The sequence below is a fragment of the Scyliorhinus canicula genome, chromosome 26 (genome assembly GCF_902713615.1).
Source record: "Scyliorhinus canicula chromosome 26, sScyCan1.1, whole genome shotgun sequence".
Taxonomy (NCBI): Eukaryota; Metazoa; Chordata; class Chondrichthyes; order Carcharhiniformes; family Scyliorhinidae; genus Scyliorhinus; species Scyliorhinus canicula.
In genome coordinates this window covers 21,835,967-21,861,064 of record NC_052171.1, presented here as the reverse complement: position 1 = coordinate 21,861,064, position 25,098 = coordinate 21,835,967, and the positions used below count along the sequence as shown (strand labels likewise).

The 25,098-nt window shown below is 51.3% G+C and overlaps 1 protein-coding gene across 1 annotated transcript in view; it reads left to right on the top strand.

Annotated features, from left to right (window-relative positions):
* The first annotated feature begins 1,928 nt into the window (after positions 1 to 1,928).
* The window catches only part of gmcl1 (germ cell-less, spermatogenesis associated), a 55,808-nt gene continuing 32,638 nt past the window's right edge, over positions 1,929 to 25,098 (top strand). Inside the window, 6 exon segments of the mRNA XM_038785486.1 lie at positions 1,929 to 2,153; positions 7,029 to 7,152; positions 10,130 to 10,226; positions 12,175 to 12,181; positions 15,989 to 16,017; positions 21,177 to 21,202. Of these exon segments, the coding sequence (XP_038641414.1) occupies positions 1,987 to 2,153; positions 7,029 to 7,152; positions 10,130 to 10,226; positions 12,175 to 12,181; positions 15,989 to 16,017; positions 21,177 to 21,202 (450 nt within the window). The 5' untranslated portion in view covers positions 1,929 to 1,986.

Below are 25,098 nucleotides of genomic sequence, written 5' to 3'. Positions count from 1 at the left end.
TATTGTTCCCTGTCTCTTCCCTCTCCCCCCTCCCCTCCTGTGTTTCGCCTTTCTTTCCTCTGTGATTTAGCTGCCCCTCCCCTCCCCTCCCTCCCGGTCTATCTCTCCCTCTCATGCCTCGGCTACGTTCCCCTGATTCTTGGCTATCTGGCTACTATTTTTCTGCTTGTTTGTTGGCCACAAACAGGTCCCGGAACAATTGGGTGAATGGCTCCCACGTTCTGTGGAAGCCGTCGTCCGACCCTCGGATGGCGAATTTGATTTTCTCCATTTGGAGAGATTCCGAGAGGTCGGACAGCCAGTCTGCAGCTCTGGGCGGTGCTGCTGACCGCCAGCCGAACAGGCTTCTACGGCGGGCGATCAGGGAGGCAAAGGCAAGGGCGTCCGCCCTCCTCCCCAGGAATAGATCTGGCTGGTCTGAAACCCCGAAGACCGCCACTATCGGGCATGGCTCCACCCTCATCCCCACCACTTTGGACATGGCCTCGAAGAAGGCTGTCCAGTACTCCACAAGTCTGGGGCAAGACCAGAACATGTGGGCGTGGTTGGCCGGGCCTCCTTGGCACTGTTCACATCTATCCTCCACCTCCGGGAAGAACCTACTCATATGGGTTCTTGTTAAGTGGGCTCTATGTAACACTTTTAGCTGCGTCAGGCTGAACCTTGCGTACGTGGAGGTTTAGTTGACCCTATGCAGTGCTTCGCTCCAGAGTCCCCACCCTATCTCAATCCCCAGGTCAACCTCCCATTTCTTTCTTGTTGCGTCCAGTACGGTGTCGGCCCTTTCTACCAGTCGGTCATACATGTCGCTACAGTTCCCTTATCTAGCATGCAACTCTTCCAGTAATGTGGCGGTTGTGGGTACATCCTTGACTCCTTTCGGAGGAAGTTTTTGAGTTGCAGGTACCTTAGCTCGTTCCCCCCGGCTAGCCGAAATTTCTCTGTCAGTTCGTCCAGTGTTGCATCAACACGGCAGTGAAGTTACTGTGAAAATCCCCCAGTCGCCGGCGCATGTTCGGGAGAGTTCAGAATGTCCAGTTCACCTAACAGCACGTCTTTCAGGACTTGTGGGAGGAAACCGGAGCACCCGGAAGAAACCCACGCAGACACGGGGAGAACGTGCAGACTCCGCACAGACACTGACCCAAGCCGGGAATTCGAACCTGGGACCCTGGCGTTGTGAGCAACAATGCTAACCACTGTGCTACCATTCCGCCCATACCTCAATTCGATCCCCCCTCATTCTTCTAAACACAACTGTCTCGGCCTAAACTGGTCAATCCTCATACGACAAACCCCTCATCTCTGGAATCAACCTCCTTCCGGCAGAGGCGGCCGTTATTCAGACCATCGTACGTGCACTGGCCCGCCTTACGGGCATTGTGATTGGGTGCCACTTCCCCCCCCCCCCGTTCCCTGCACCCCTACACATTGTTTCTGTTCGTGTTTCCCGCGGTAGCATTTGACCAGCGCAGGCACCAATGGGACTGCATAATCGTCTCACTGCCCCCAGTGGAATTCCAGACCGGCGACAGTACGTAAGGGAGGCCACTCGGCCCATCGTTTCAGGGCTGGCTCCGCAAGGGGGGCAATTCAGCCCATGTCGCTGTCCTGGTCAACAACCGCCCACCAAACACAAAACAACAATAATCCCCACCCGCAGAGAAGGAAAACAAAAGTTAAACGTGTCCTTGTGTGGTTTAAATTGGAACAGCTGCTTGTTGGTGAATTTGGGTTGCACAACCCGAATTCGGCCGGGTGCCTCCTCGCTTTAACTGGGGCACGGGAAATGGGCGGGGCTCGGGAGGAGGTGTGACGCGGGGGGGCGGGGCCCGGCCAGCTCTGAGTGGCGGCCGCCCGCCCCCTCTCCAGGCCCCGCCCCCTCGTCCAGGCTCCGCCCCTCCATAGGCCCCGCCCCCTCCTCCGGGGCGAGCGGCAGCTGACAAGATGGCGGGCGGCCCGAGCGGGAGCCGGTGACTGAGATCAATGGGCGCGCTGGCCAGCCGGCTGGCGGCAGCGGCGGCGGCGGGCGGACCGGCAGCCTCGGGCTGCGAGTGCGAGCGGAGGAAGCGCAAGCGGCCGCGCCGGACAGACGAGGAGGAGGAGGAGGAGCGGTCGGACGGCCAGGCCCGGGAGGCGGGCGGGCCGCGCAGGTCAGCCAATCAGAGCGCGAGTAGCCACGTGACCCTGCCCCTGCGCGGCGACGGGCGGTCACGTGCCCCCGCCCGGGAGGAGTTGGCACCCCGTCTGCTTCCAGCCAGGTCAACCATCACAGCGCCCCCTGTTGTGCTGGAGGAGGAGCAGCAGGCCATTCAGCCCATCCAGTCAATACTAACCCTCCAAAGGAGCACCACACCCAATCTGTTTGGACACTATGAGGCAATTTATCATGGCCAATCCTCCAAACCTGCACGTCTTTGGACTGTGGGAGGAAACCGAAGCACCCGGAGGAAACCCACGCACACACGGGGAAACGTGCAGACTCCGCACAACCCAAGGCTGGAATCGAACCTGGCTCCCCAGCGCTGTGAAGCAGCAGTGCTAACCACTGCACCTCCCCTGTCAGTGACACAGGGAGAGGGACCTGGGGTCTGCACCACATCCACTGGACTCTGGTTCCTCCTCTTCCCCCGCCCCAATAAACAGCCCCCAGTCAAATCTGACGTCATAACAGTCCACGCGACCCTCCTTCAGAACCAGGCGGAACTTTCTGAGTCTTCAAAATGTTGGCATGAAGCCTTTCAAGGTCCCACGTCAGTTTGCACCGCTGCTTCACTGCTCAAGGGACACATGTTCGATTCCCCGCTGGGTCACTGTCTGTGCCGAATCTGCACGTTCTCCCCGTGTGTGCGTGGGTTTCCTCCGGGTGCTCCGGTTTCCTCCCACAGTCCAAAGATGTGCAGGTTAGGTGGATTGGCCATGCTAAATTGCCCCTTAGTGTCCAAAATTGCCCTTAGTGTTGGGTGGGGCTACTGGGTTATGGGGATAAGGTGGAGGTGTTGACCTTGGGTAGGGTGCTCTTTCCAAGAGCCGGTGCAGACTCGATGGCCGAATGGCCTCCTGCACTGAAAATTCTATGATATCTTTCAGAAAGTCGGTATTGACTCGATGGACCAAATGGCCTCATTCTGTACTGTCGGCATTCTATGATTATGGGCAGTGGTGTAACACGGCCATTTTATACGTCTGTGGGCTGTTGTCATCATGGCTCCTTTGTGAATCTGCGAGGGCCACAGGGTGACGTGGCCAGTGATGCTGACCTCTCGGTGCTGGATGGGCTGGAAGCTTGAGGGACAGTGGATGTTCACAGGCAGAGGACTCTCCAGGAAGCAGACTTGTGTTTTCTTCAAACACAAGGACGGCAACGGGAACCCACCTCCTGTGTCCTTGTCCCTCGTCAGACCACTCATTCAAATTGAAAGTGAGTGGTTCCTCTGGGCAACCTGAGGGGGAAAGAACGCGGACTGGAGGGATTGACAGAGGGAGTCTGCCAGCAGGGGGCAGAGATCACAAGTCATTGTAAAAAGGATGAGAAAGAAGAGGAGGAAACAGTGTTTTTTTTTTAACCCGGAGGATGTTTGACTTGGTCACCACTATGTGAAAGGTACCTTCTCGTTTGCAGTGAGGTCCTGTCATCGGGTGGATGTGGGGGGACACCTTCCCGTTGGGGGTCAGCCCAGAGCAGCATAAAAATCCATGAGGTCGATCAAACAAAGATATTAAACATCACATGTTGGAGGAGGCAAGCAGAGAGTACTGCAGTAGTGAAATCTCACTATCATGGGGAAGAGTTGAAGTTGAGAGGGCGCATGCATTTATTTCGAATTTACACTTAAAGTCCAGGCCATTCTGCCTTGGGGTTTTGTCAGTATTTATTTGAGGGGGTGTGTGATGCGTGAAGGACAGACGAGGAAATGAGAGAGAGTTGTGGGGCAGTGGTGCATCGAGTGTTTAGAATGGGAGAAGGCGCGAGTGCTTGGCAGTCAGGACTGAAGAAGACTGCACCTTATCCAATTCTCCCCCCCCCCCCCCCCCGTTGGTAGTTTCTCTGCTCTCCTCCACACTGTGGCCTCGTATATTGGGCAGTTCCAGTCTCCAGCTGGTGACTGTGTTTCGTAAGTTACTCACCCTGCTTGCACTTTCTTGTCAGCTCTGCTCGCTGGGATGGGGCTTGAGTCGGAAAAGCTTCCTCGCAGAGACTCCACTGTAGCCAGGAGCAGAGATCTAACACTTGTCCGCACACTCACACCTCTACCCACAGGTTCAATTGGGCTGACAAGTGGCAAGTTACACTCACGCCACACAAGTGCCAGGCAATGACCATCTCCTACAAGAGAGGATCTAACCGCCGCCTCTTGACATTCAATGGCATTACCATCGCTGAATCCCCCACAATCAACATCCCGGGAGGGTTACTATTGACCAGAAACTGAACTGAACCCAGCTATATTAGGGGTGGCACGGCAGCACAGTGGGTAGCACTGTTGCTTCACAGCTCCAGGGTCCCAGGTACGATTCCCGGCTTGGGTCACTGTCTGTGCGGAGTCTGCATGTTCTCCCCCGTGTCTGTGTGGGTTTCCTCCGGGTGCTCCGGTTTCCTCCCACAAGTCCCGAAAGACGTGTTGTTAGGTAATTTGGACTTTCTGAATTCTCCCTCTGTGTACCCGAACAGACGCCGGAGTGTGGCGACTAGGGGCTTTTCACAGTAACTTCATTGCAGTGTTAATGTAAGCCTACTTGTGACAATAAAGATTATTATTATGTTAATACTATGGCTATCAGGGCAGGTAAAAGGCTGGGAATCCTACGGTGAGTAACTCGCCTCCTGACCCCCCAAAGCCTGTCCACCATCTACAAAGCACAAGTCAGGAGTGTGATGGTATATTCTCCACTTGCCTGGATGAGTGCAGCTCCAATACTCAAGAAACTCAATACCATCCAGGACAAAGCAGCCCCGCTTGATTGCTCCCCTTCCACAAACATTCACTCCCTCCACCACCGACGCACAGCGGCAGCCGTGTGTACCATCTACAAGATGCTCTGCAGGAACTCACCAACGTTCCTTAGGCAGCATCTTCCAAACTCACGACCGCTACCATCTAGAAGGACAAGGGCAGCAGATACCTGGGAACCCCGCCACCTGGAGATTCCCCTCCAAGTCCCTCACCACCCTGACTGGGAAATATATCGGCCGTTCCTTCACTGTCGCTGGGGCAACATCCTGGAACTCGCTCCCTGACAGCACAGTGGGTATGCCTACACCTCAGGGACTGTAGTGTTTCAAGAAGGTAGCTCACCACCACCTTCTCGAGGGGCAATTAGGAATGGGCAACAAATGCTGGCCTAACCAGCGATGGCCACGTCCCATGAATTAGTTTTTTTTAAAGTTCTCTTTTATCCTGACGTGCCACTTCATGTTTCCTTTGGCCATTTGGTTATTGCTGAAGTGCCTCTCATTTCTCTCCCAAAAATGTTTTGTTCATGTGACAGTAGCTATGATTAATGGCCCCCATCCCTCTAAATTTGAACTGCCTTCAATTTTCAGCCAATTATCACTTGATTGGCGAAGCGATGAAGTTTGTATCTGGAAATGTGAAGCAATGAGGTTTGGACAGTTCCATTCTCGTTTGGGTTTCTGGCAGGTTTTAAAGGATTGCAAACTGGAATCGAATGATCTGACGCTGTGCCCTTGGTGACCTCACATCCCACCGTGGAACATTCGGAAGTGGATGAAACGTTGCCGAGGTGTTGCTGAAATCCCAAGTGCGCTGTGGAGAAGGGAACTCGAAAGCCCTGTCTTGCCTGTGCTGCAGGAGGTGGGTTGCCCTCATGGCAGCAAGGGCCATCCAGAGTGGTAAATACTGTCTTGTGGGTCAGTCCCACATGGCACAGAGAACCTCTGGGGAGAAGGTCCTCCCTGAGCTTTGTTAACCATTAAAATAACGTCAGCAATGTTCGTACCTGGTGTGGGGGGCACAGCCAAGGCTGTCGGATGAGGAATGACCACTTGTGTGCGGTCCTTCAGGGCTATATCAGGAGGGGGCATGGTGCAAGAAGCCGGACCATAACACTTGTACACAAAAAGCATGACAGATGTTTGGACCCTGCTTGCACAAAAGGAAGTTGATGTCAGATCAACTGGTCAGTTTTATATCTGAGGCTGGTCCTTTTTTTGTTCACTAAAGGTCATGAGGAATATGTGTCAAAGGGAAGTACATGGAGCCCAGTCACAGATCAGCAACGATCTGATTGAATGGTTCATTGAAGTGACCTCCTGCTGTTCCTTTGTGTCCACTGGTGTCTCCGAAATTGCTTCCCAGAAAAAAACAGCATCTTCGGGAGACATTGAAATGAAAATGGCTTATTGTCACGAGTAGGCTTCAAATGAAGTTACTGTGAAAAGCCCCTAGTCGCCACATTCCGGCGCCTGTTCGGGGAGGCTGTTACGGGAATCGAACCGTGCTGCTGGCCTGCCTTGGTGTGCTTTCAAAGCCAGCGATTTAGCCCAGTGTGCTAAACCAGCTCCTATTGGGAGAAAAGTGTGGCCAAGAGAACTTAGACGACCGAGCCTTTGGATGGAAGGAAATACAGGAGGGCCAGGTACAGGCAGGACAGTTAAACCAGGCACTCTGTGGGTTTCAGCCACTGTAGATTTTCACTTGAGGGCAGGAGAGGCAAATCAAGTCCTTGAGTTTAAAACCAAACCGCGTCTGATGCAGCAGGTCATCGCTTTTGGGGCTTTCTCCTCTTCAGCAGCCTCTCGCAGCTTCACCCTCCTGGTTTCTGATGGTGAGTAGATCGCAAACCGAGTTACAGACTTGGAGCCAGGGTTTAGAAGAGTTTGCCAAGAGCCCAGAGGAATTACTGCAGCATCAATGACCCCTCCATTCGGGTTTGTTCAGAGCTATCTCTGATTTGGCAAAGCTCCGCTCAGCGCTGAACCGTCTGATGCCCCAAGTGCGATGTTTCCTTTCTCTCGCTGTTATTTTTGTCATTGACACCGTGCTCCGCTCTCCTTGTTTTTGCAGAAAAAAGCTGAAAAGCACTTCCAAGTATATTTATCAGACTCTCTTCCTTGCTGGAGAAAATAGTGACATCACAATCTGTGCCCTGGGACAGGAATGGCACCTGCATAAGATCTACCTGTGTCAGGTACGAGATTAAACCTTCACTCTCCGTGTTGTGTGGGGGGCCGTTTAATGGTTATTGTCATAATGTGGATACTTTATGTTGCAGTCCTGGTGCTCTTTGGTGATATCTCGAGGCTTGTGCGTCGACACAGAAATACCTTTATATAAAACAACATTGACCAAACATTTAAAACAACTGGAAGTCTCCCTCCACTGCTACACTTTGTCATGTCCCTGAAGGAGACACTTCATTCTTTACGAACTAGTCCAAAGATGTTCTCAGATACATTAACGCCTTTCAAAAGGCATCTCGACAAACACATGGATAGGATGGGTATAGCGAGGGATACGGCACAAGGAAGTGCTGAGGGTTTTGGCAACGGGTGGTGTCATGACCGGTACAGGCTTGCAGGGCCGAAGGGCCTCTTCCTGTGCTGTATTGTTCTTTGTTCCTTTTCCTTCTCCAGCTGGATAACTTCTAATCCTGATAAGTGATCCCTCCCATTCACCAAAAAGCTAGGCGAATCTTCCGGCCCTGTTTCAACCCTCACAAAGTTGGTCTCTTCAATCCAAGCACAAGCTCCCTCCTGCATCCTGCATGTCTCTGTCTCTACCTCTCTGTCTGTCTGTCTGTCTCTCTCTCTCCTCCTCCTCCCTCTCTCTCTCTCTATCTCTCTGACTGTGGAGGTCAGTGGTATTGGGAAAACCTACAGCCCAATTCTACTATGTTTTCCTTTGGACTCATCCCTTCTCAAAGCCCAGACAACATGAATCACAGGGGCCTTATATCCTGGTCAAAATGCAAATTAGCTATGCGTCAAACTCTCAACTCTATGCCTGGGTTAAGGTATGTATTTGTTGCAGTAATGTTATTAAAGAACCTAGGTTAAGGTATCCAGACTGTATGTCTGCTAAAGTTGCAATTAACGAGTCGTAAAAGAGTTAGGTAACAATTAATTTTAACCACTATGTGGTTAGAGATAAAGGGCTAATGGAACATTGTTATGATTGCTGGAGATTAGATCATTTATGAGGGGTTGCATTTAGCCTGAGCTCAGCAGGTTATGTGACGCCTTAGGGGGGATACAGATGATGTAATGAATGGGAGAAGCCAGGTCTGTTGGTAGTTTTGCAGTTCACCATAAGATTTCAGTCTGACAAGACAGAAGGATATTAAGTTGAACAGCAGGTTTGCCAAATGCAGCTAGGTTAAGCAGGAATGTACGAGTTCTGCTCCTGAAAAGGTCCCTCTCTCTTCAAAGCAACTAAATAACTAAGCAAGTAATCTGTTTGTTAACTTTATTAGTAAGTGGCATTTGAACTGCATTGGGTTGCTTAATTGGGGTTAGTAGCAGGTGTAGCTGGTACGTTCAAGATTTCACTTGTGTTTAAGACCTGTTTACCTCTTAATTGTAAAGCTATTTCTTTGACGTTAGTCTGGTTAATTCTGTGTTTAAATGAAAGTTGATTTTAACATATAAGATTCCCATTGGTCAGAGTCACCACTCCTTACGTGCAGTATCCTTTCCTCATAGCTTTTCAAGCAGGAAAATGGAATTAACGCCCGATTCAGATCAGCCAGGGCTGACTGCCCTGCCTTCTGCTCTCAATTCTGATGTTGTCCGCACACCATGGCCGAGCTTTCAGTTCCAAACCCTTGCCCGTCCCTCATTTGTATTGAGGTGGTTTGTATTTGCAATCTGATCAGAGAAGCTGATTGGCCAATGCCCTCTGGCTTGGCCCTGCCTCACCCAGCCGATCAGCCCAGCTTTCCCTGTATGTATTCGGACTCCCCTCTCCGAACCTTTCCCGATAGCTCGACAGCCCGAGCTTACCTTAGCGCTCAGATTTAACAGTGAATCATCATTGCCGCCCGCCGACTGATATTTGGAGCCGGTCCAGAGTTTCTGACGGTTGTTCTCTGTCAGGTGGGAGGGGGAAGGTTGGCTTTGTAAATTCACATGCAGTCTCAGTGAAGGGGAATACCTCGAGGAAGTGAATTAGGATGAAGATGTGTTGCTATTTTGAGAATTGCCATCGCAGAATTAGATTTCTAATTATAAGGGACGTAAAGACTGTGCGTAAGAAGGGCACAGTTAAATAGAGAGTGTTCCCGTGAAGGGGATAATTACAGGCAGGCTGCTGTATAATTTCCCACTCTAGCTTCATTTCTGGGTAAAGAGAGTTGAGTGGGTTTTTTTTGAAAGTGAAAGGGTGGTGCTTTCAGCATGGTGTGTCTGCCAAACCCATCCACCAGTTACTGCCGCTATTTCCACCATCAAACACCCCCTCTCCTTCCCTCCCCTGTTAGCATTCCAAAGGGATTGTTCCCTCTGCCACGTCCTGATCCACACCTCGATCACCCCCCCTCCCCCCCAACATTCCCTCCCTATCCCAGACCTCTGCTTTTCTTACCTTCCCTCCCTCCTTTCCTGCCTCTGGATTTGTTTCAAACCCTCCGCATCGCTTGACTTTTGCCAGTTCTAATGAAAGATCAGTGACCTGTGTAGTTGACTCTCTCTCTCTCTCTCTCACTCTCTGTCTCTTTCTCTCACTCTCTCTTCCTCTCTCCTCTCTGTCTCTCTTTCTCTCTCTCTTCGTCTCTCCCTCTGTGTCTCTCTCTCTGTCTCTCTCTCTCTCTCTGTCTCTCTCTCGACTCTCTCTCTCTCTGTCTCTGTGTCTCTCTCTCTCACTCTCCCTCTCTCATCTGTCCCTCTCTCTTTGTCTCTTTCTCTATCTCTCTGTCTCTGTCTCTTTCTCTCACTCTCTCTTCCTCTCTCCTCTCTGTCCCTCTCTCTTTGTCTCTCTCTCCCTCTCTCTGTCTCTCTCCGTCTCTCTCCTCTCTCTCACCCTCCACAGAGACTGCCTGACCTGCCGGGGATTTCCAGTATTATCAGTGTATGTTTCAGTCACACTGTGATTGAACTGTAACTGCTCCAGGCTTGACGCAGCCTTGCTCGAAGCAGAGAAGTTAACATTCTGTTTGTTTCTTTTCCCAGTCTGGTTACTTTTCCAGTATGTTCAGTGGCTCATGGAAGGAATCAAATATGAGCTGCATAGAACTGGAGATCCCCGATCAGAACATCGACACCGAGGGTACGTTTCCATTGGCATTCTCATTGCGAGGCCAAACTTAACACGGGTGATGTGCCACACTTGTCAGCTCAGCGTTGTGTGTGTGAGATAGACGGACAGAACACACACGGCCAGCACCGTGACAGTGGGGCAGTTTCTCAAACTGCTGCCGGGAAGAAGGGGGACAGGAAGCAGGGAAGGAGTTGGGGAAGGAGAGATTAATAAGAGTTGAGTTATTCCTCTTGTTAGCTTGAAGATGGCCACTTCAAAGGACAATCATTGGGCCTGTGCAGCAGACTCAGATCGTTCTGTTCACTGCAGGTGATGCGTCGCCGCCTGGGGTGGGTGGCAAGGTCTTGTTGTGCACATCAGCAGTGATGTGCAGCGATTGGATTGGATTTGTTTATTGTCACGTGTACCGAGGTACAGTGAAAACTATTTTTCTACAAGCAGCTCAACAGATCATTAGAAAAGGGAATTAAACGAAATTCAAGAAAATACATGAGAATACATAATAGGGCAACACAAGATATACAATGTAACTACATAAGCATTGGCATCGGATGAAGCATACAGGGTGTAGTGTTAATGAGGTCAGTCAATAAGAGGGTCATTTAGGAGTCTGGTGACAGTGGGGAAGAAGCTGTTTTTGAGTCTGTTCGTGCGTGTTCTCAGACTTCTGTATCTCCTGCCCGATGGAAGAAGTTGGAAAAGTGAGTAAGCCGGGTGGGAAGGATCTTTGATTATGCTGCCCGCTTTCCCCCGGCAGCGGGAGGTGTAGATGGAATCAATGGATGGGAGGCAGTTTCGTGTGATGGGCTGGGCGGTATTCACGACTCTCTGAAGTTCCTTGCGGTCCTGGGCCAAGCAGTTGCCATACCAGGCTGTGATGCAACCCGATAGGATGCTTTCTATGGTGCATCTGTAAAAGTTGGAACGGGTTAATGTGGACATGCCGAATTTCCTTAGTTTCCTGAGGAAGTATAGGCGCTGTTGTGCTTTCTTGGTGATAGCGTCGACGTGAGTGGACCAGGATAGATTTTTGGTGATGTGCGGGATTGGGAAGTGTGTCTTCTCCACCTGGCAAGTGTGGAATTTTGCACCGTTTATTAATGTGACTCTGCCTGTGACATGCACTGTGGTCAGGATGCACAGAAAGTTGGGTCTGTGAGCTCTCCCAATACCCACGCTGACTCGACACAGCTTCAGAGTGACCTGCGAGCGATTGGCTACTCCCACACACACACGCACACAGGGCTGCGCTTATCCTGTGAGGACTGACTAATCTGTGTCCAAAGACTCGTGTTTATGAAAGACCTTTGGCAAGCACCGATGATCTGAAAACTTCACGACCAACAAGGTGCCATTGTAACGCGCGAGAATACAGCAGCTAATTTGTGCACAGTAAAATCCCACCATTGCAGCAACATCCGGATAGTCTGCTTTAGTGACATTGATTGAGGGATAAATGTCAGCCCGGACACTGGGAGGGGGCACCCGTACCTCTCCTCAAGATGGCATCCAGCACTGAGAGAGGCAGGCAGAGCCTGGGGAGGCTGGCACTGCTGACAGTGCAGCACACCGTCCATACCGCTCGGAGGGATTCAGTGGAGAGCTTTGCTCTCCGACCTCTGGGGTCCGGCTTGAACCCGCGACCTCCTGACCCCAAAGCCCGAGCACGACCCCCAAAACCTCGGACAGGCGTAGTTGACACTTCCGAGCACTTCCATCTTTGAAGCCGGCAGCCCAGAGGCGTTGTGAATAATTGAAGGGGGCTGCCGGGCCGGCTGAGATTTTTCGAAAGCCGCAGAGAATCCGAGCTGTAAATTATACGTATTGCTGCTCTCTCTTGGCATTGCCTGAAACACAAGCAGCAGGCGTTCCTGGGAACCTGCTGATGGTGGGGGGTGTTGTTGCTCGTTCTTGGTGAGTGTGGTTAACACTCAATTGGCTCTGTTTTATTCCTTAGCTCTAGAGTCGCCAGGTATCCTTATGATACCACCACGAGGTTCAAGTTCAGATCAATGGCTCAATACACCAATTAGTAAGGTTCAAAACAAGACACGTTTATTAATACACAGTTATTCGCTACTCATGCATATAATACTAAAAGACTAAACTATTCCTACCACTAATAGGCTAATACTTATCTGGATAAGGGAACCCCCTGGATCAGGGAACAATGGCCTCTTGCTGTGTACTGGATCTGCAGGCTTCCAGCTGGTATGGACTAAGGGATCAGGAGTGTCTATCTCATAGCGTGCGTTGTATGACACTTACTTGGTGGTGCAGCAATTGGCCAGGCCTCTCCTTACGGTCAAGTTCTTCGAGAGCTGCTAAGGTGTTCTGCTGGGAGGGCCGGCTAAGAGAGTGAACTGAACTTGGGACCTGTCTTTTATAGGTCCCAGGGGCTTCGCGCCCTTTTGGGCGGACCTCGAGCGTACTTTCAATTGATTGGATCCCATACCAATCGATTGGTTTGAATTCCCCAATACTGGGACTGTTCCTTGATCGCTGGGCGGTTCTTTCTGGCTTGTTTGTCTCCTTTGTTTCGGATTCCCGTTGGCGCCGAGGAGTCTGACTTGCTATTGAATGTCTCAAATGTAGCTAATCATTGTAGCTATTGTTTCCGGGGATCGCTCATCAATATGTATAACTGCTGGTTTCAGTGCTGTCTGCTTTCTTTGAAGGCAGAATACACAGGGAACGTCTGCAAACTGCTTGTTTCTCTAGGATTGTCCAATCTCCCTGCTGTCTTTATGTTTCTCCATTTTGTGTGGGGAAGTGGTCAACTCAGGTGGCTACAGTGTACAAACACTAATACACAAGCAATGGGGGCAACAGAAAGGCAATGCAATCACTTTAATGTGTTGCTAATTGTGTTTTACACTTAATTGCTCTGTTTAATCACCTTTGCTCTAGAGTCGCCAGGTATCTTTATGATACCACCACGAGGTTCAAGGCCAAGTGCTGATCAATAACTCAATACACCAGTTAGTAAGTTTCAAATCAAAACACATTTATTATACACACAGTCAATCGCTAGTCATGCATAAAATACTACTCACTAGACTATCTCTAACACTAAAAGGCCAATACTTAGCTTTGGAAATGGCCCACCAGGTCAGGGGAACAAATGGCCTTTCGTTCGATTCTGAGTCTGCGGGCTTCAAGCTTGTGTGGACTTGGAGCGCCTGTCTCGTAGCGTGCGTTGACTGGACACTTACTTGGTTGGTGCAGATGCTAGGCAGGTCACGGTCAAGAGTTGTTTCGAGCTGCTGAGAGACCCTGCCAAGAAGGATGAATTGAACTTGGGGACTCTATTTTATAGTCCCCAGGGGCTTCGCACCCTTGTGGGCGGACCCCGTACCTGGTTCTGATTGATTGGACTAAGTCCCGATCGCTTGGATCGATTTCTCCAATACTGGAGCTGTTCCCTGATCGCTGGGCGGTTCCTATGTGTCCGTTGGCCTTCCTTTGTCTTGGCTCCCGCTGGCGCCGAGGAGTCTGGCTTGGCCTCAATTACTTTAATGTATCCACTTGTTCCTGGGGATTGCTCATTAATATGTAGATGGCTTGCTGGTTTCGGTTCTGTCTGGGTCTTTGCAAGTCTTAAGACACAGGAAACCTTGTACCTGCTTGTTTCCCTGTTTCTGACCATTTCTCCCAGCATTCTTAGCGGGCTTCCATTTTGGAATTGGGAAGTGGCCGACCCAGGTGGCTACAATTGGAACTATTTATGGAGGCACTTGATCTGATCTCGGTGCAATGAAAGTTGTGGGGTTGGTTCATAAAAGGAATGAAACCTTTATCTTGTGCCTGTGCCTCAGAGATTATCTTTTGAAATTACTTTTCTTCCCTTTAATTTCCATCCTTTTCAGTGAATATTGATTCACTGCCGTGTGTCAGGCTGCAGCAGATGCCTGAAGGTCCCGGCAACTCCACCTGCCCAGGCTGCAACCCACCAGCCTGCCGTTCCCAAACCCGACTGATCGTACTGGAGGCGGTAACGTGAAAGCTGGCGTCAGTGGTGGGCAGTTTCCTCCACCTGACTGCCCTCTCTGCAGGACCTCTTCACGCCAGCTTGTCACCCGAAACCCTGGAAAGATGCCGACTATCAGCAACCCTGTCAGTACGCACGGGTTAAAGAACCGAGAATTACAGCACAGGAACAGGCCCTTTGGCCCTCCAAGCCTGCACCGACCATGCTGCCCATCTGAACTAAAGCCCCCTTCCTTTCCGGGGTCCGTATCCCTCTATTCCCATCCGATTCACGTATTTGTCAAGATGCTTCTTAAACGTCACCATCGTATCTGTTTCCACCACCTCCTCCGGCAGTGAGTTCCAGGCACCCACTACCCTCTGTGTAAAAAAACTTACCTCGTACATCTCCTCTAAACCTTGCCCCTCGCATCTTAAACCTATGCCCCCGAGTAATTGATCCCTCTACCCTGGGAAAAAGCCTCTGACTATCCACTCTGTCTATGCCCCTCATAATTTTGTAGACTTCTATCAGGTCGCCCCTCAACCTTCCTCATTCCAGTGAGAACAAATCACATTTCTCCAACCTCTCCTCGTAGCTAATGCCCTCCATACCAGGCAACATCCTGGTAAATCTCTTCTGCACCCTCTCTAAAGCCTCCACATCCTTCTGGTAGTGTGGCGACCAGAATTGAACACTATACTCCAAGTATGGCCTAACTAAGGTTCTATACAGCTGCAACATGACTTGCCAATTCTTATACTCAATGCCCCGGCCAATGAAGGCAAGCATGCCGTATGCCTCCTTGACTACCTTCTCCCCCTGTGTTGCCCCTTTCAGTGACCAGTGGGCCTGTACACCTAGATCTCTCTGACTGTCAATACTCTTAAGGGTTCTGCCATTTACTGTATATTCCCTACCTGCATTAGACCTTCCAAAATGCATTACCTCACATTTGTCCGGATTAAACTCCATCTGCCATCTCTCCGCCCAAGTCTCCAACCGACCTATAGCCTGTTGTAACCTCTGACAGTCCTCATCGCTATCTGCAATTCCACCAACCTTTGTGTTGTCCGCAAACTTATAATCAGACCAGTTACATTTTCCTCCAAATCGTTTACCGTATATACTCGCGTAACATGCGACTTTTGAGCACCTAATTTGAAGCCTAAATTCCGGGGGTCGCATGATACGCGAGGTACAAAAATCGCGGGTGTGAAATGCTGGCCAAGATAAGTCACATAGCATCATAAAAACATGAATAGAAACGGCAAGTGGCTGAACGACGCTAGTAAAGCCAGCTGGAAAGCTGTTTGAATCGCGAACAGCTTTCACAGCAGAATCAACTCTGCAGAAACCACACACAATGATACCATTTGAAAGTTTTAGTTTCCAAAATTAATTTCCAAAAAAGTCACTCGCATGATACATGAGGTATACCATAAAAGCATGTTTTTGGGCCGAAAATTTAGGGATCGCATGATACGCGAGATCGCAAGTTACGCGAGTATATACGGTATATATACTATGAACAGCAAAGATCCCAGCACTGATCCCTGTGGAACACCACTAGTCACAGCCCTCCAATCAGAAAAGTACCTTCCACTGCTACTCTCTATCTTCTGTATCCATCTTACCACCTCACCTCTGATTCTGTGTGACATCACTTTCTGTACCGGGAGAACCAGTGGACGTGGTTTATTTAGATTTCCAGAAGGCCTTTGACGAGGTGCCACATAAAAGACTGTTAAATAAGTGAAGAGCCCATGGTGTTAAGGGTAAGATCCTGCCATGGATAGAGGATTGGCTGGGGCAGCATGTGGCGCAGTGGTTAGCACTGGGACTGCGGCACTGAGGACCCGGGTTCGAATCCCGGCCCTGGGAGAGTTTGCACATTCTCCCCATGTCTACGTGGGTTTCACCCCCACAACCCAAAGATGTGCTGGTTTGGTGGATTGGCCACGCTAAATTGCCCCTTAATTGGAAAAAAGAAAAATAATTGGCTACTCTAAATTTATTTAAAAAAAAGGATTGGCTGACTGGCAGAAGGCAGAGAGTGGGGATAAAGGGGTCTTTTTCAGGATGGCAGCCGGTGACTAGTGATGTGCCTCAGGGGTCTGTGCTGGGACCACAACTTTTCACAATATACATTAATGATGTGGAAGAAGGTACTGAAGGCACTGTTGCTAAGTTTGCAGATGATACAATGATCTGTAGAGGGACAGGTAGTATTGAGGAAGCAGGGAGGCTGCAGAAGGATTTGGACAGGAGAGTGGGCAATGAAGTGGTAGATGGAATACAATGTGGAAAAGTGTGAGGTTATGCACTTTGGAAGGAGAAATGGAGGCAGAGACTATTTTCTAAATGGGGAGATGCTTAGGAAATCAGATGCACAAAGCGACTTGGGAGTCCTTGTTCATGGTTCTCTTAAGGTTCAGTCGGCAGTTAGGAAGGCAAATGCAATGTTCACATTCATGTCGAGAGGGCTAGAATACAAGACCAGGGGTGTACTTCTGAGGCTGTATAAGACTCTGGTCGGACCCCATTTAGATAGAGATAGAGAAATGCAGCACAGAACAGGCCCTTCGGCCCACGATGTTGCGCCGAACTTTTGTCCTAGGTTAATCATAGAATTTTGGACAATTTTTCATGGCCAATCCACCTAACCTGCACATCTTTGGACTGTGGGAGGAAACCGGAGTACCCGGAGGAAACCCACGCAGTCACGGGGAGGATGTGCAGACTCCACACAGACAGTGACCCAAGCCGGGAATCGAACCTGGGACCCTGGAGCTGTGAAGCAATTGTGCTATCCACAATGCTACCGTGCTGCCCTTAAGAAGTTAACCTACACTCCATTATTTGGAGTATTATGAACAGTTTTGGGCCCCGTATTTAAGGAAGGGTGTGCTGGCCTTGGAAGGGGTCCAGAGGAGATTCACAAGAATGATCCCTGGAATGAAGAGTTTGTCATATGAGGAACGGTTGAGGACTCTGGGTCTGTACTCGGAGTTCAGAAGGATGAGGGGGATCTCATTGAAACTTACAGGATACTGCGAGGCCTGGATAGAGTGGACGTGGAGAGGATGTTTCCACTTGTAGGAAAAACTAGAAGCAGAGGACACCATCTCAGACTAAAGGGACGATCCTTTAAAACAGAGATGGGGAGGAATTTATTCAGCCAGAGGGTGGTGAATCTGTGGAAGTCTTTGCCGCAGAAGGCTGTGGAGGCCAAATCACTGAGTGTCTCTAAGACAGAGTTGGATAGGTTCTTGATCAATAAGTGGATCAGGGGTTATGGGGAGAAGGCAGGAGAATGAAGATGAGAATATCAGACACGGGGAGAACGTGCAGACTCCGCACAGCCAGTGACCCAGCACTGCGGAATCGAACCTGGGACCCTGGCACTGTGAAGCCACAGTGTTATCCACTTGTGCTACCCTGCTGTGTTATGAGGAAGTTTGCCAAAGGCCTGACTGAAGTCCACAGCCCTACCCTCCTCATCATCAATCGCTCTGGGCTGAGAACCACGGCCATTGGAGCATTAAATCCCCCCCCCCCCCCCCCCCCCCCCCCCCCCCATCACGACAGGAGGGACACGAGATACAAAATGAAGCATCCAGATTTGAGTGGAATACTGAGTGGTGACGCGAGCTCCTTTCCGATTGCGACTCCAGCATCAAGCTGCGGGATAATCTCACTTTCCGCACCCACCGAAGGTTTCTCCACCCTGCCTGTCTTGTTTTCCTCACCCTGGGCACCACTTAGGTGGCACCCTTCATGTCCTCGGGAGCGGGCGCCAAAACATTTCCCCACCAGCTAAGCCCTGTGGAAGAGCGCTGTCTGTTTGGATTGTGCAGAGAACCGTGGGCAGCCAGTCCGTGCACAGTAAGATCCCATAGACAGCGAGGACAATTGATGCTGTTTCACTTGAGGTTCAGATGTTGGCCAAGGCTCGTGTTTCAGCCTGCGGCTTCTTTTGTTCAAACATCTGAAGGGCAGTGCTTGACCAACTTGACAACAGTTTGAAAGAGACAGGTCCTCATCAGCCTTGGATTTGGAAATGAATCCAGACTCCGCAGCGAGAGCGGGTGAAAGGTTATGTCAGCTTCTATCTTATCACATTTGAAATGGAGAAAATCACATTGACGCAGTTGTGAGGTTGCATGCTGTCCCATGATCGGATTCCTGTTCAACTCACTGACCTTGTTTGATATCATGCGTTGTTGGTATGTTTATTACGTTGTTCAGATTCACCGGTATTTTTGAAGAAGTGAAATAATTGCATCAGGGGCAGCTCAGAGAAGGTTCACTCGACTGAGTGGACCGGCAAGGTCTGTATCCATTGGATTTTCCCAGAATGAGAGGGGATCTCACTGAAACCTGGAGGGCCCTGAGGGGCTGGTAGCCTTGGAGACTTGTGTGAGCGCCATTCAGTACTCATCCCCACAAACAGGGACCTGGCGGAACGGCACTTGGAGGGGTCCCACAGGGATTTGGAGGTGTCGGGGTGGTTGCCGGGGGCAGCGCGCTAGCATAGTGGTTAGCACTGCTGCCTCACAGCTCCAGGGTTCGAATCCCGGCTTGGGTCACTGTCTGTACGGAGTGTGCATCATCTCCTGTGTCTGCGTGGGTTTCCTCCGGGTGCTCCGGTTTCCTCCCACAGCCCAAAGATGTGCAGGTTAGGTGGATTGGCCATGATAAATTGCCCTTAGTGTCCAAAAAAGGTTAGGTGGGGTTACGGGAATAGGGTGGAGTTATGGAATAAGGTAGGGTGCTCTTTCCATGGGCCGGTGCAGACTCGATGGGCCGAATGGCCTCCTGCACTGTAAATTCTTTGTCAGGGTGGATGTTGAGAGAATGTTGCCCCTTGTGGGAGAGACCAGTCACCAGGGTAACACAATTCAAAAGTAAGACCTCCCATCAGATGAGGTTTAGGGGAGGAGAGTGGTGGTGGTGGGCAGAGTAATGATGTTGGGGCCACAATTAAATTGGCCATGAGCAGGCTCCAAATTTGTGCTTCGTATGTATTTTAGGTGAAGAGTGTTGCTTAGTTCAGTACCGAGAGCACTGACAAAGAGAGACTGCTGAGACGATGGGTTAGTAGATAGGAAGCAGACGAAGGACAATGCAACTGAGAAGTTTTATAGTTCACCTTCTGGCTTGGGATCAATATAACATCGCAAGCTGCCTGTCCCTCTGCCATTGTTAAAAAAATAATTCTGACCCCTGTTGAAATGAATTGCACCTCGCGAATTGAACCTCGCTTTTTCTAAAAAGTCGTGTACACCTGCTGTGCGAAGGCCTGTTCTGTGTCGAACATCGCTGTGACCACTCTACCCCCCCGTTCTCTACATAACCTCGCGTTCTGTTTGCCCGTTGCTCTTGTTTCCAACATGAAGTGGCTGGCGGAAATATTTGAGCTGACAGAATGCAAATTGTAATTGAAAGTCGGGGGGGAAAGCTTGGAGTCCGGTACGTGGAGAGCGTTGAAGCTGTTTCTGTTTAATTGGTTGCAGAGGTGCGTAGCGCGTGGCCTTGGGGAATTTCTGTTCGCTTCGGAGCAGGAGGAAGCCCTTTCGACTCCCCAGCCTGCTCCAGTATTCAATTAGCTCGCAGCTGATGTGTAGCTCATCACTATTTATGCATCTTCCTTCACGTCCCTCGATACCCAGGCATAACATAAATCTGCTGCTCTCGCTGTTGCGAGTTTTAATTGTCCCGGAACGCGCCGTCATTTCTCCAGAGCTTTCTCGGTTTGCAGTACCCTTTTACAGAAAACCTGCGCCTCTGAAATTGTTCTAGTTTGAACATTCTGCCCCCCCCCCCCCCCCCCCCCCCCCCCACCCCCGGAGTAGTGGGTATTTGCTTTGATAGCTGGAGCGTGCGTTATAATGACACCAGTGGCGTGCGTTCAATCCCCGTTAAGGCTGTGGTAGTTTCTGGAAGGCCGTCTCCCTGCCTTCGAGTCGCAGAGTTTCACAGCCAGAAAACAGGCCATTCGCCTCATCGTGCCTGCCCCAGCCATCAAGCAGCCATCTACTGATAGGGTGGACGGTGAGAGTCTCTTTCCTTGGATGGTGATGACCAACACGAGGGGACATAGCTTTAAATTGAGGGGTGGTAGATATAGGACAGATGTCAGAGGCAGTTTCTTTACTCAGAGAGTAGTAGGGGTGTGGAACGCCCTGCCTGCAACAGTAGTAGACTCGCCAACTTTAAGGGCATTTAAGTGGTCACTGGATAGACATATGGATGAAAATGGAATAGTGTAGGTCAGATAGGCTTCAGATGGTTTCACAGGTCGGCGCAACATCGAGGGCCGAAGGGCCCGTACTGCACTGTAATGTTCTATGTACTCTTCTGCCATTTCCCCAGCCTTGATCCATGCGGGTAGCTCTTGTGCATCTCCCCTCACAACACCCGGACCAGATCACCCCTCCGCCCTGCTACACTGAAGATGAAAACACCAACTAATTCTCTGCAGCTCGTTATGGGTAGTTGATTGCACATTGCATCCACTCCCGTTAACATGCTGGATCGGATTCACAGCTCCAGTTTCCCTGATCAGGACTCTGAAACTCTTTCTGTGCCCAGATCGTTGAGTGGGTCTCCACTGCCGCAGTGCCTCCCTCTGCCGGATGGAGATGGTGTTTCTAAGCCGGCTTTCCCCCACACGGGAAAAGGTGTGGGCTGATTTTAACAACCCGCCTGGTTTAACTCCCCGTGCAGGAGTGGCAGCGAAGCAGGGAGTGCCGCCGGAGTGCCACTTCGGAGTGAGGTCGCAGCGGTGACCTCCACAGGTGTGTGTGCCCGCAGAGGGAGGAGATGGTGGCACCATCATCGAGTGTCGCTGGGCTGGCAATCCCGAGGCCTTGCTTTGGGAACAAGGGTTCGAATCCCAGCACGCAACTGGTGAAACTTAAAATTCCATTCATCACAAAAGTTCCTCAAGTTGGCATCTTCGGTTCAATTAGCCTCAACCATAGAGACCGTGAAGCCATCATCGATTGTTGTTAAAAACCCGTCTGGTTCACTAATGTCTCCTTTAGGGAAGGAAATCTGCCGTCCTTACCTCGGTCTGGCCTGCAGGTGACTCCAGACCCACACAGCGATGTGGTTGACTCTTAGCTGCCCCTCTCAGAAATGATTGAGCAAGGCACTCAGTTCCTGGGCAATTAGGGATGGGCGACAAAGGCTGGCCTATCCCAGAGACGCCCACCTCCCAGGAAAGAATAAAGAAGAATCTGTGTGAAAATTACACTCGCTAACTTGGAGATACTTTGCTGATTTACGCATCTCGGCAAACGAGGGGTCAGTTGTGCTCAGTTGATTGTGCTCAGTTTTTGCAACATCAAACCAGCGATGGTTTAGGTTTAGTCAGGACGATTTCTGCTCGAGGCACTGGGCTGGATTCTCTGCTCCCTCAGCCGCGTGTTCCTCGGACGGCCGCCTCCTGCTCTACCCCCGCCGCTTGTCAGTGGGAAAATTGAAGCATAAAGACCAGAGATTGCAGGCTAATGTGTTCCACAGTGATGCACACCAACAGCCCACTGGGCTGAGAGCTTTATTTCTACAGGGTAAATCATTACCGCGGTGCAGATGAATATGTCAACAGAATGAATCAAAATGTGAGCCATCCTTGCTTTAATAGATAACAAAATCTTTGTATTTAATTTGTCCATCACCTTGCCTCCTGTAAGTATTTGTATTTAATAATAAAACGCATGTTCAGTTTCCCACTGAACAATGTTTCACAAATGGCAGTCAGCCATGTCTCTGACTCAATCAAATCTTTTCCAGCGTTTGGCTACTGTGATGGAAGTGGGAATGATTTCTGGGAGTAAACACCAGGAGACGGAGCAGACCCAGCTGGACCCTTGAGCCTACTCTGCCCCCTCAGTATGAGCATGGTGGTTGGAGGGTTGGAGGAGGTTACAGAGAGAGGGAGGGTTGTAGGGGCTGGAGGATGTGACAGAGAGAGGGGGGGATGTAGGGGGTGGAGGAGGTTACAGAGATAGGGAGGGATGTAGGCATTGTAGGAGGTGACAGAGAGAGGGAGGGATGTTGGGGTTGGAGGAGGTGACAGAGAGGGAGGGATGTAGGGGTTGGAGGAGGTGACAGATAGGGAGTGTTGTAGGGACTGGTGGAGGTTACAGAGATAGGGAGGGATGTAGGGTTGGAGGTTACAGAGATAGGGAGGGTTGTCGGGGTTAGAGGAGGTTATAGAGATAGGGAGGGTTGTAGGGACTGGTGGAGGTTACACAGATAGGGAGGGATGTAGGGGTTGGAGGAGGTGACAGAGATAGGGAGGGATGTAGGCATTGTAGGAGGTGACAGAGAGAGGGAGGGTTGTAGGGACTGGGTGGAGGTTACACAGATCGGGAGGGATGTAGGGGTTGGAGGAGGTGACAGATAGGGAGGGTTGTAGGGGCTGGAGGAGGTTACAGAGATAGGGAGGGTTGTAGGGGTTGGAGGAGGTGACAGAGATAGGGAGGGTTGTAGGGGCTGGAGGAGGTTACAGAGATAGGGAGGGTTGTAGGGGTTGGAGGAGGTGACAGAGATAGGGAGGTGGGTACAGGGGGTGGAGGAGGTGACAGAGATAGGGAGGTGGGTACAGGGGGTGGAGGAGGTGACAGATATGGGGCGGGATTCTCCAATAATGGGGAGTAGTCCTTGGAGCTCCAGCTGCCGATACGGGGCCCTAGTTCCGGTCGGGGGTCTGCGCACGGCGGCAGCCTGTATTGGCTGCCCCGCGCGACATAGCCAACCCATACCGCGGACCGGCACCGAAAACGTAGGCCCCCCCAAGATCGCGCGTGCCTGCAGATCGGTAGCCTGGCCACCCTGAACGCCACCCCCCAGTGAATGATCCTCCTGCCCCCCACCAGGGCGGCCGCGGACTGAGGTCCCGCCGGGTGGAACCATGAGAAAACCACGCCGGCGGAAACTCAGCGAGCCGCGCTCGGTGAATCGCCGCAGGAGCCTCTTTCCATGGCCCCAACCAGCCCTGCGTCGACCGTGCCCGATTGGCACCGATTCTCTGGACCCGGAGAATCGTGGGAATGGGGTCGGGACAGGTCTGATGCCCATCCTCCGCCTCAGCGCCGATCGTGATTTTGGCCCGGAGAATCCCGCCCGTGGAATGTTGAGACAAGGAGGGACGTTGTGCAAGTGCAGGAATTTGATAGTTGTTGGATGAGGACCTGGCGAGAGTGTGTGAGCGAGCACAGCAGTGTGATTGTGCAGTGCTGAAATAGACTCTAGGATCAGCTGTACGTCACAGCAGTAAGTAGTCAAAGCCCGGATTGGCAATGTCACGGCCTTGCTCAGCTACCCATCTCCATACTGCTGCTGCGGGAGAGTACATTTGGAGCTCAGCATTGAGAGAGGGGAATGGCGAGCATCAAATGTGTCAATCCCTCAACAGGCAGGACTGAAACAATGTGGGGTGGCACGGTTGCACAGTGGTTAGCACAGTTGCACCACAGTGCCAGGGTCCCAGGTTCGATTCCCCGCTGGGTCACTGACTGTGTGGAGTCTGCACGTTCTCCCCGTGTGTGCGTGGGTTTCCTCCGGGTGCTCTGGTTTCTTCTCACAGTCCAAAGACGTGCAGGTTAGGTGGATTGGCCATGATAAATTGCCCTTAGTGACCAAAAAGGTTAGGTGGGGTTATTGGGTTACGGGGATAGGGTAGAACATAGAACAGTACAGCACAGAACAGGCCCTTCGGCCCTCAATGTTGTGCCGAGCCATGATCACCCTACTCAAACCCACGTATCCACCCTATACCCGTAACCCAACAACCCCCCCTTAACCTTACTTTATTAGGACACTATGGGCAATTTAGCATGGCCAATCCACCTAACCCCGCACATCTTTGGACTGTGGGAGGAAACCGGAGCACCCGGAGGAACCCACGCACAGGGGGAGGACGTGCAGACTCCACACAGACAGTGACCCAGCCGGGAATCGAAACCTGGGACCCTGGAGCTGTGAAGCATTTATGCTAACCACCATGCTACCCTGCTGGGCTTAAGTGGTCGGTGCAGACTCGATGGGCCGAATGGCCTCCTTCTGCACTGTATGTTCCATGTACAATATTACAGACCAAGAGCTGGAATGTGAAATCAGCCAGAGCATCTCCTCCCTGGAACACATGAGGTCGGAGCGGGAGTCGGCAATCTAGCTTCCCGAGCCTAAAACCCTCGATGTGATCGTGGCTGATCCCATCCTGGCCTCCACTCCACCGTCCGGCCCGTTCTCCATAACCCTTCAACCCCATTACCGATTAAATATCTGTCTAACTCCTCCTTAAATTTACTCCCCGTCCCAGCATCCACCGCACTCTGGGTAGCGAATTCCACAGATTCACAACCCTTTGGGAGAAGTAGTTTCTCCTCCACTCGGTTTTCAATTTGCTGCCTCTTATCGTTAGACTATGACCTCTCGTTCTAGACTGCCCCACAAGAGGAAGCAGCAGCTACACGTCCACATTATCCATACCTTTTATATCATCTTGTAAACCTCAATTCGATCTCCCCTCATTCTTCTAAACTCTCGATAGTTTCAGCCTAATCTGTTCAATCTTTCCTCGTCCGACAAATCCCTGGGGCGGGATTCTCCCGCAATCGGCAGGATGGCACGCGCTGGCGCCAAGAACGCCGCCAGCCACTCCAGCGTCGGGCCACCCGGAAGTTGCGGAATCCTCCGCACTTCCGGGAGCTAGGCCGGCGCGGAGGGGTGGGGGGGGGGAGGGGGTGGGGGGGAAGAGTGCCCCCACGGCGCAGGCCAACCCGCAGATCGGTGGGCCCCAATCGCGACCTCCCGAGGACTCCGGTTGGACCATGTCCATTTCACACCGGCGGGACTGGCCGGAAACGAGCGCCGCTTGGGGCCCGGAGAATTGCC